Consider the following 11,766-nt stretch of genomic DNA (forward strand, 5'->3'; position numbering starts at 1 on the left):
TCGTTTTGGGTCGGTAAACTTTTTGAGCTCAGAATATTCGGACAGGTTGCTTATTTGGATGGGTTTTTGTAAAAAAAGGGTATTCCTTACTTGCTAATGGGCAATGTAAATTAATAAGACAAGAACGAATTCGGATTTCCAACAAAATTGTAGGAGAGCCTTTCGAAAGCCAATATAAAAATCAAAGTTTAGTCATTATAAAATTTAAAAAAAGTGCAATTTTTTCCCACTTCACAAAACGAAATTCCAAATGAAGGTTAGATTTTTGCACTGAATGCTATGTTTTAGTTACAGGTTGGAAAAACTTGTAACAGCTAAACAGTTATTTCAATTTTTGTTATTAAATAATTCTCTACGAATTCTCTACAATTCGCTAATTTTGTCGCGATTTTTTAATTTTCTTTTTTTTTATTTGAATGAAACTTTAACCATGCATTTTCAATTTCAAAGGAAGCAAGTATGCATTATTCGTTTTGCCATACAAGTTTCCATACAATTTTGAGAGCTGGTCATACAAAATGGGTATGTAAATGTTTGAAATTCTGTTTGTTGAGAAGGGATTTTCTGATCGATTTGGTGTCTTGTGCAAAGTTATAGGTTAAGATTTAAAAAATTCTGTAAAAAATAGGTACAGTCATGCCCCGGTTTTGCACGCCTCAGTTTTACACTGCCTCGGTATGATTCATTCAGCTTCCTCGGTTAAGCACGGCCCGGTGCAGAACTGAAGCACAGAGCTTTTGAGATTTGGGTTATTTGGGAGAAAATGGCTATAATCCTATGAAAAATCATCCAAACTTCAAAAAATATAATGTTTTGGAATTGGGATAATGTCAGCTATCCATTGCAGTAATAATTGCTTGAAAATGTTCACAAAAAAATATATTTTTCCTGTATTTCAAAAATGCAATGATTCTCGAAAAAATACTCAATACTATTTTTACTGCAATATCAGTTTCAAATGATCGAAAGTTAGATCATAAATTTTGGAAAATTACTTTAAAAAACTTCACAAAGCCAAGTAGGTACTTTCGAAAATTTCGAAAGTTAAAACAATTTTTTTTGAAAACACTCAATATTTTCACAAAACTATGTATTTTAAAAAAAGTACCTAAAATTTCAGATTTTTAACAATATGAGTATCAAATGATTGGCACAATACTACGTATTTTCGAAAAAATACTAAATATTCATTTTTTTTACAATATGAGTATCAAATGATCGGTGCTTTTCACAAATTCCGATAGTAATAGTATTATTTAAGTAATATTATTATTTTTTGATTTTTTTTTTAAATCACGTAGCTTTGTGAAAATTCTGAATATTCCTCAAAAAATATTATTACTATTTATGAAAAATTCCCGATCATTTGGTATCCATATTGTAAAAAAACAGAAAGTTCAAGTATTTTTACAAAAATACGTAATTTTGTGAAAATTTTGAGTGTGTCACAAAAAATATTATAACTTTCGAAATGTTTGAAAAAATCCCGATCCCCAACATTGTAAAAAACTATTTTTTTTATTTCTTTTCGAAAATACGTAGTTTTGTGGAAAAATGGAGTATTTTCAAAAAATGTGTTATAACTTTCAAAATGCTTGAAAAATTCCGATTATTTGATACCCATATCCTAAAAACTGAAATTTTAGGTATTTTTACAAAAATACGTAGTTTTGTGAAAATGTAGAGTAATTCACAAAAATATGTTGTAATTTTTAAAATGTAAGAGAATCTTAATTTTTTTTTGAGAAAAAAAAATGCATTTTCAAAATACAAGAAAAATGAAAAATTTCATGTACAGTGAACTCTCTGGCTGTCGATCTTCTCGATATCAATATTGCTCCAGCTGTCAATAAATTTTTCAGTCCCTTCAAATAGATTGCTTTGATTTTTCATTCTATAATTTGATAACTCCCGCTCTCGACGGTCCCTTCAATATCGACAACGGAGAGTCCACTGTAATTATAATTGCAATGGATAGCTGACATCATCCAGATTCTAAAACACCACAATTATTTGAAATTTGGATGATTTTCATAGAATTACAGCCAATGTCTCCCATATATCCCAAATCCCAATTTTTTTATTTTTGTTGTATGACAAGACATCTTTCGAGCCATAGTGCGTTTTTCGGATAATATCGAAAACATGGACAAAAAAATATCAAAAATCATATTAAAGTAAAATAAATTTGTTTATCGAAAAGTACTATACACTTTTTTTTGACAAAATGACTGTTTTCAAGTTAAAGCTAAAATGTTTGATTTCTCTTCGTTTTTTGCCTTTTAAAAATACTTCTTGAAAGGAAAGCACCCCTGACAAAATATTTTGAAAAACTAAGATATTTTTTTCAGTTTTAAAACTAGAAAATCGGACGATAAGTTTCTGAGAAACAGCTTCATAAAGAAATAAAATCGAGGAAAATGAGTTTTTCTTAGTGTTACCTAATTACCCTGTAATTTTCAACTGACGATGTCTCGGAAGCTATTGGTCCAATTTTCAAAGTTAAAAATTAAACTTTTGTGAACAATAAAAATGAGAAATTCTAAATAAAAATGATCAGGAAATTTCAAAATCAAGCTTTACTTTTGAAAAAGTTTACAAAAAGATAATTTTCCTAAACATCGTAAATCAGACCAAATTTTTTTTTTATATTTATATAAAAAAGATCAGAAAATTTAACAAAAGTTTCATTTTTTAACTTCGGAATTTGGACCAATAGTTTCCGAGATATCATCAGTTGAAATTTACAGGCTAATTAGATAACATTTAATTTAAATCACATTTTTTTTAAGTAAGTTGCTTTTCGATTGCAAATTTAATTGTTCTTTAAATTATGATTTTGAATATTTTTTTTTTGTCCAGGTTTATAATATTTACCAAAAAAAAAACAATTTTATCAAAAATTCGTATCTCCTAAACTAGATTTTGCACCATCACGCACTATGGCTTAGAAGATGTCTTTGTCAGTCCCCTAAAACATATCATAAAAGGTGCAGGTGATTATGTTAGCACATGACCAATATGACAAAGAATCTTTAATTTGTTTAGCTCATTTAATCAATCGTTAATAATGTAACGTTCCTGCTGACTCAAGATAATTTTTCTACGCGGTAAACCCAATGAGCTCAACCGTCAACGTGTCTTCCAATCAGCGATGATGAAGAAAGGGATTTAATTACACAATAACTCAACGATTAATATTAATACTTTTAAAGATCTTGAACTAAAACAATTTGATGAAATATACGTTTATTCGGAATCATGATAACGCCATCAAATTGAGCGTCCAATTTTACACAAAAGTTCTTTTGACACAACATTTCAATCTCGTCACGGTTTTGAGCTACACATCATTTAAAAACGTGTCTTGGTAAAAATCCAGAAAAATTAAAGAGGTCGTACCGTCGTAGAACGAACCCCTGGATTAATGATCAATAGGGTTAGTGAATTTTCACGATTTCGCGGATAGCGTGAAACTCGTGAAATTGGAAGATTTCCGTGAAATCCCGTGAAATTTATCAATTTTCTCGATTCAATTCTTTAAAATGACAATATAATAAATATTTCATTAATAAAGACTTTTTAAGTAAATTTTATTAGATCATAATTGAAAAGCGTGATATGAACCATTTGAAGAATTATTAGCAAAACATACATGAACATGAAATTGATACAACATTTACTGAGAAGTGAATGATGCGAATCCTTAAATAATGTTAACAAAAATCAGTCAAAGAAAAAAAAATATTCTCGGAATTTATTTTTTTCATAAATTTTGTCTTTTCGAACCAAAATTTGTTGAAATTGACAAAAAAAAAATGTGATATTTTGTTTAATGATTGCACAGAAGTTTTTTTTGATCACATTGATTATTTTTAAGAAATCAATTAAAAGCAAACTTCATGTAAAAGTAACATTCAGTGTAAAAAGTCGTCTTTCCGTTTTCCTCCGGTCAATGATCTAATCGGAAGAGCAGAAAAATAAATAAAAAATACATTGAAAAATTAAATTCTATCAGAGTAAAAGAAAATGTTTAGAAAATATATTACTATTTTCTTGATATTGTAATAATGGTTTACCATTTTTTCTGAGAAAACTTACTGAATTTTGCAATATTTTCATTCGGCGGAATAATAATTTAACTATTTTTTAATTTGAAAGATATAATTAAAAAAAATCTGAAATTAATTTGAACGTGACCAAAAAACACTTTAACCAATTTAAATAAAATTCAATAGTTTATGGATGGGCTCTTTATATATTTTGGAGCCAAAAGCTTGGTTTATTCAATAAATTGTATTTTTCATCTTTAAAGTCACTGATGATTTAGGCATATTAAACCTATTATCAAAAACTTGGTTTTATGAAGCCTGGAATTGATGTGTTTGATGTATGAGTAATGTTTATCAAATATTAAAGTTTTTTTTAGCTATATTTTAAGACTGAATTTTCAGTATTCAAGAAATAGTCTACTGTGACGTCACAGTCTCACGTACCCCCCTCTCCCCCTTGTCAATTTTTGTGACACTTGCGATAACCCCCCCCCCCCCCCCCCCTAGAGCGTGACGTACTTTGTGGATGACGGCTAAGTCCTGTTTAATTTTCACGATATTTGATTATTTGGGTGGATGGTTCCCGCGGAAATTTAAAAAAAATATTTTTTTTGTTTTCTGTTCTGATTTTCAATAAAATGTAGTATATTTCGTTAAAGATTTTTTACTGGGCAAAATGTCGCAAAAAAGTTATTTTAATTGTTAGATTGTTTTGTTAAATTTGGCTTTGATATGAAATTCAATAAAATGTAAAAAGATAAAATTAAGCAAATCAGCGAAAACTGTTTAGCAATATTAATCGAACATTAAAAAAACAGCTCAATAAATGACAATACGCATGCAGCAATGCAGCATGCCCTAAATTTTGGCTCCAAAATATATATATAAAGCCCATCCATAAACCAAGTGGATTTTTAAACTGGTAAAAGTTTTTTTTTGTCACGTTCAAATTAATTTAAGATTTTTTGTAGTTTATTTAAAAATAATATATTAAAAAAGCATTAAAATTAGTTTCTGTATGTTTAACATAAAATTTTCATAGTTCTTTTAATATTTTTCACGTTCTGCGAAATTTCCGTGAAATTTTGTGTTTTGAAATAAAGGTCCCCGTGAAATTTGTAATTTTTAGGCGTGAAAAATCACTAAGCCTAATGATCAATGACCAAACGTGCCTGTAATTGTTTACATTCGGTGCTCTATTATTTGTTTTTTCAAGGTCAAACGTTGAAACGAGTTTATCTCGGGACGTCAAAAAGCGACTTGTGACATAATAGCACGACAACGTCAAAGTGGAACTTGAAAATTTCAATATTTCAATTCCAGGAAAATTTAGAAGCCATCGATATTCTATGCATTCGGTAAACATACCTCAACCACCCCACTTGTGTACCGAACCAATATGTGTACCCGGTTACACCCGTGCTCTTGAACTTTGATTTTAGAGCAGTAGTGCTCGAACATCGCCGTGACAACCCTTTCATCAGCATCGATTAAATTTTGCCTAAAACTTGTTCCACCCCCGCCTCCAAACCTTCTCCCGAAAATGTGCAACAGTGTGCCAATATTTACCTTGAGTGGAATCGCCCACACGTAGTGCGCAATCTTCACAAACGACATCACGTTAAAAGCATCATCGGACATTAAATTGGTGATGGTACCTGCGTCGGTGGTGGCACCGCCGTGCTCGCTGGCAACACTGCCATTATTACCACCACCACCCTGACTTCCGGTCGTTTCCGGTTGCTGCTGCCGGTTTCCGATACCACGTCCCGGCTCGTTCCCGCTATCGATGGCAACCGTTTTATGTTTTATCTCTTCCGCCGTGCTTTCGCGTTGCTGGCAACACTGGCTGCTCTGCAGTGGTTTGGCGGTTGCACCATCTGTTCCGGGTTCTGCATCGTTGGCGGAGCTGTTGCTTTTGACCGTGGCCATGTTGTTGTCCTTGGGAATGTTGTTTTGGCTGTTGCGTTCGATGCTGCTGCCACCACCAGAGGGGGTGTCGGTTTGGCCTCGTGGAGGAGTTGCTGCTGAAGTGGAGAGGAGAAAATGAAAATTTAAAATAAATGCAACATTGAATGCGGCGAAAAGGTGGGCGTTGTTTATCAACAAGTGAAGCGAGGCAATTTTGGTTAAATGTTTCAATTTGGTTGTTGATGAAGTAGCTTGTCCGATGGTGTTGTGTCATTTCCAGGAATTGTGGCACGATGGGACAGTAATTTTAAAAGCATAACCTTGTTTTAAAATGTGTCACATTAGTGTGCAACAATATTTTAAAGCAATTCTTTAAGAAATCAGCCGATTTTGATCATTTTTTTTTAAATTAGAGTAAAACTTTGTGAGGGCCTTCCCTATGAACAAAGAAGCCATTTTGTGCAATTGGTCTCCATACAATTTTGGCAGCTCTTCATACAAAAATGGTACGTAAATATTAAAAAATCTGTAACTTTTTCAGAAACTTTCTGATTGATTTGGTTTTTTCGGCACAGCTACTTCAGCTTTTCACAATAAAAACAATTTCTCAAAACCTTTTTCTTAATGTTTTTGAATTTTTGTTTATGTGTTAGGGGATAAAAACCACAACTTTTGTGCTATAGAGAAGTATGAACTGCAAATTAGCCACCCAGCTATGATTTTCTGTGTTTTATGGAGAGAGTAGAAATTTCAGTCAATTTTGTTTTTAATGTAAAATCAAATTTGCAATCGAAATGTCCCGAGCATGGGTAAATAACAAGGGAAATGCGTTATAATACCTTTCTCTGGTATCAATACCAAATTTTGGTATTCCTGGACCCTTTAAAATTTTAAGGATTATGCAAGAGCAAAATGTGGTATCATACCAATTTAAGGTATTGTTTTAATATTGCAAAATTGCAGAATTTGTCAATGGTCCAACAACACATTTTGGTATTCTTTTGGTATTACAGTATTTTATCAAACTCCTCTAAAACTATGGGAAAATTTTGACCAATTTTGACAAAATAATTAATTTTGCGCTAAAATGATGTCTCAAAGCGAATGCTTTCATTGAAAACCGGAAATTTCAAACTTGATTTTAAACATTTTTGATAAACCCCCTCAAGAAATGACTTGAAATTGTGGAAAATCTTGGTTGCCCAGTAAATAAGTAAATAAAATACCATGAAATCAAACCAAAATCATGTATGTGGAAGAACACAGGAACACCAAAATCTGATTTTCCAAGGGCGCGGGAATACCTAAAAATAAAACCATGGCAATACCAAGTTTTGGTATTCAAGCAATGTTCAAAAATCCAGAAAAGCTCAACTTGGTATTGAAATGGTTTTATTTTGAGGTATTATTTTACCCGTTGAATAACATGGATTGGTATTGTTGTGTGCTTCCACACACAAGACTTTGGTATGATTTCATGGTATTTTACCATCTATTACTGGGCAACCAAGGGCACATTTTGTAAAAGTAAAAAAAAGATATAAATACTTACAGTTTAATTTCAACTAAAAAAATCCCGTTTCTACACACATTTTCAGTTTACCGAACTGTTCGGTACACTTTATCGAATTCGGTAAAAATAATTTAAATTTAAAAAAATAGAATTAAAACTTTAGAAATATTTAAGAAGCCGAACTTTGTTTGGAAGAACAGCTCATGTTTGAGAGAATGAAAAAACTCACAAAAATATTTTGCAGGTCAAGAATAGGTTGATTTTAAAAATAAAATAAAAACTTATAAAATATTTTTGAAGTCGAACTTTGGAATGGAAAAAGTCACAAAAATTTGTTGACAATCAAGGGTAGGTTGTTTTTAAAAGTAAAAATAAACTCCCAAAATATTTTAGAATTCGAACTTTTGTTTCAAGGAACTGCTCATGTTTGAAAGAATGGAAAAACTCACAAAAATAATTTGACAGTGAAGAATATGTTGATTTTAAAAATAAACTAAAAACTTAAATTTTTTTTTAGTATAACTTGTTTTGAAGAATTGCTCATGTTTGAAAAAAATGTAACAAAAATCACAAAAATATGTTGATAATCAAGAATATGTTTTTTTTTAAGTAAAAATAAACCTAGAAAATATTTTTAAAGTCGAACTTTGGTTTTAATGAACAGCTCATGTTTGAAAGAATGGAATACTCACAAAAATATTTTAACAGTCAAGAATAGGTTGATTTTAGAATTAAAATAAAAACTTAAAACATATTTTAGAAGTCGAACTTTTTTTTGGAAGAACTGTTCATGAAAGAATGGAAAAACTCACAAAATTATTACGACAACAAGAAGGTTGTTTAAAAACATCTTGAAAAATATTTTAGAAGTCGAACTTATGTTTGAAGAAATGCTCATGTTTGAAAGAATGGAAATCTTCTGAGCAATGCCAGCCCAAAACAGGATTTTTTAGGTACTTTTTTCTCGACCCTCTCCGATTTCAATGAAGCTTTGTAGACATATTATCCTACGCTTTTATAAGCCATTTTTGTGTATATGAAGCCAGTTACACTCGATATTCACATTTGAGAAGGACGTAAGTGTTTTTTAAATATGTTTGTATTTCTTTATTTAAAAACTGCTGTATCTCGAAGCCGTTGCGTCGTATCAAAAAGTGGTCAAAGACAAACTTGTAGGAAATTTGACAGGCTTTTCGAAAAAAATACACTGAAGGAAAAAAACACTCAATTTTTATGAGATTTTTTGATTTTTATGTTTAAAAGTCAAATTTGAAGGTTAGCCCACGATTTTTTACGTTCAACATTTTTGTGAAAATAGCCTAAGATGTTACAAAAAGACTCACGAAAAATGCAGGATGGAGCAACTCACCTTAAAAAAATACAAAAATCATTCATCAAAATTTTCAAAAACCGAACAAGAGAGTCGATTATCCAGACAATTTTACATAAAAGTCTCCATATTGACCATTGTCCTAAGTCCAATCCTTGTGAAGTTACAGCGGGTTTAAAAATAAAAATGTTGAAAAAATAGGTTTTTTATGGTTTTTGGCAATTTCTATATGACAGACTTGATTTTTCAGTCTCGTGAATAGTTTTATCGGAAAGCTCGTCCAATTTCCCGTAAGTTTGCCTCTTACCATATTTCAATTGGATGTATGGGCTTACAGATATAAACTAATTTACTATCCTGGTTACTATACTACACTGAAAAAATATTATGTATTCAGTTATGAGCAAAAATGGCTTATATAAGCGTAGGATAATATGTCTACAAAGTTTCATTGAAATCGGAGAGGGTCGGGTACAATCGATTCCCTATTTGACATGGAATTGCTCTTCTCAAAAAATGGTTTGGAAGTTATTCTGTTTATTAAAAAAAAAGGTCAATGCTAAAAGCATGGATAAACCAAGGACTAACTTACAGAAAAAAATAAGACTTGTTTGTAAGAAAAAAAATGTTCACGATTTTTTTTATAATTACAATTTTTTATTCCATTTTATCACCTTCGACCTTTTGTCCACTTTCGACCTTTTGTCCATGCCACCTTATGTTACTGGGGTAGGCCACACAATGTTCTTCGACCCGAATCGATCAGAAAACCCTTCACGATATGTATTTTTCATTATTTGCATAGTACTTTTTATCGACAGCTTCCAACTTTATATGTAACCAAAATTACAAAATAACTTTTTTGGACATAATAAAAAGATGGGAAAAGTTTCGTCCAAATAAAAATTTAATATAAGCAAAATGATATGTAAAAGGCTAGAAAATTGATACCAGTTTTAGTAATCAAAAACCGGTGGAAAATCTATCGTAACTGATCATAGGCTTATTTTGTTTTTGAAAGATTTATTTTTTTTTCTTTTTTGAACCTCAACAACCTCTTGGAAATTGAAATTGAATTGATAGATTTCATAATCACCCCTTGCATTTAATTGTGTGTATTTTGCATTTTGATTTGTTTTGTACATCCTTTATATTGAATGTAGAACAACAAATCTTTATTATTTTTTTGTTTAGTTTAAAATCACTGAAGTCTTTGAAAAAACAGCCAAACTTTTTTTTAAAAAAGCATCGTTCGTTTATTTTATTTTATTTTTTTGCTATGTTACTTTAATACTTGATCTTGATTCAAAACATAAATTTATGCTAATTAAGTGTCAACAAATTTTTCGAGACCCTCTCTCCTAAGATACATTTCACTTAGTAGACCCAAAGGGGCGAAGTCCAAAACAATTGTTTTCTATTACACAGAATTAATCACACAGGAAAGCATTAAAACTGAACTCACCTTGACCTCTCCCAATCGACGCATTCCGATTTCCGGAATCACTGCTTTCCGTTTCCGCCCCACCACCATCCCATCCTTCCGCGGATCGTTTCTTCCCCGATCCGGAATCCCCGCCACTCCGCCCACCACCACTCCAACAGCTCAGCAGCAGTGCCTTCCGGTAAATCATCCCCTGCAGCGCATTCTTCAGCCGAAGCCCCTCCATGTCCATGATGTGGGTGCTAGCCTGCGAGAAAGTGCCCTGAGCCAGCGCGGACACCAGCACCACCAGTGCAACGAACCATCCGTTTGCCAGCAGCTCGGACCACGTCAGCGGTCGGACCACCAGCATCCGGTCGCCGCCGGTCGATGATTGATTTCCCAGATTAAATCCACCCGGGCCAGTGTCATCCCAGGGAATTACATGACTTTCTCGTTCTTGCCCCGCCATCCCAGTGCTGCCAGCCAATTCCGATGAAGATGTCACCGGTTTGGCGATGTAATCGACGATATTGGATATGCAAAGTGGTCCCACCAGGGCGCACAGGTCACCGAGCAGCTTGAAGAAGCCACCGGCGGCGAACATCCGCCAGCAGTTGACCGCGTAGCAGAACCACAGGGAGGACCTGGTGGACTTCTGTGAAAAGGGGAAGAACGAAAGAGATAGGAGAGTATGAGCTGAGGTTGGAAAACTTCAAAGGATTACGAGATCAGGACCAAAACGTGTTCGTTGATGAGAAGCAGGACTCTTCCCAAAGTAGTTGAGGAAAATTGGATAATCGATAGATTATGGGAAAAGTTTGCCCTTCTGTTGGACCTTTTGGGGTGGGGAAATTTTGGTTTGAATTAAGCCATTTGCGTGAAAATATATATTGATGAATAATCCATTAATCTACTAAACGAAACAGCAGACACATGTCACATATTCATTATTTCAGGTAAATTTCAAGTCAAGTTTTGAAGATTTGAAGATTTGAAGATTTGAAGATTTGAATATTTGAAGATTTGAAGATTTGAAGATTTGAAGATTTGAAGATTTGAAGATTTGAAGATTTGAAGATTTGAAGATTTGAAGATTTGAAGATTTGAAGATTTGATGATTTGAAGATTTGAAGATTTGAAGATTTGATGATTTGAAGATTTGAAGATTTGAAGATTTGAAGATTTGAAGATTTGAAGATTTGAAGATTTGAAGATTTGAAGATTTGAAGATTTGAAGATTTGAAGATTTGAAGATTTGAAGACTTAAAGATTTGAAGATTGGAAGATTTGAAGATTTGAAGATTTGAAGATTTGAAGATTTGAAGATTTGAAGATTTAAAGATTTGAAGATTTGAAGATTTAAAGATTTGAAGATTTGAAGATTTGAAGATTGGAAGATTTCAAGATTTCAAGATTTCAAGATTTCAAGATTTAAAGATTTGAAGATTTGAAGATTTGAAGATTGGAAGATTTCAAGATTTCAAGATTTCAAGATTTCAAGATTTCAAGATTTCAAGATTTCAAGATTTCAAGA

The 11,766-nt window shown here is 32.1% G+C and overlaps 1 protein-coding gene across 1 annotated transcript in view; it reads right to left on the reverse strand.

Annotated features, from left to right (window-relative positions):
- The window catches only part of LOC120418429 (ATP-binding cassette sub-family C member Sur), a 303,151-nt gene that overhangs the window by 67,361 nt on the left and 224,024 nt on the right, over window positions 1-11,766 (reverse strand). Inside the window, exons 6-7 of the mRNA XM_052708136.1 lie at window positions 10,272-10,887; window positions 5,622-6,079 (exon numbers count right to left, since the gene is read on the reverse strand). Of these exons, the coding sequence (XP_052564096.1) occupies window positions 5,622-6,079; window positions 10,272-10,887 (1,074 nt within the window). The remainder of the gene's footprint in view (window positions 1-5,621; window positions 6,080-10,271; window positions 10,888-11,766) is intronic.

This window comes from Culex pipiens, chromosome 2, assembly GCF_016801865.2.
Source record: "Culex pipiens pallens isolate TS chromosome 2, TS_CPP_V2, whole genome shotgun sequence".
Classification (NCBI taxonomy): Eukaryota; Metazoa; Arthropoda; class Insecta; order Diptera; family Culicidae; genus Culex; species Culex pipiens.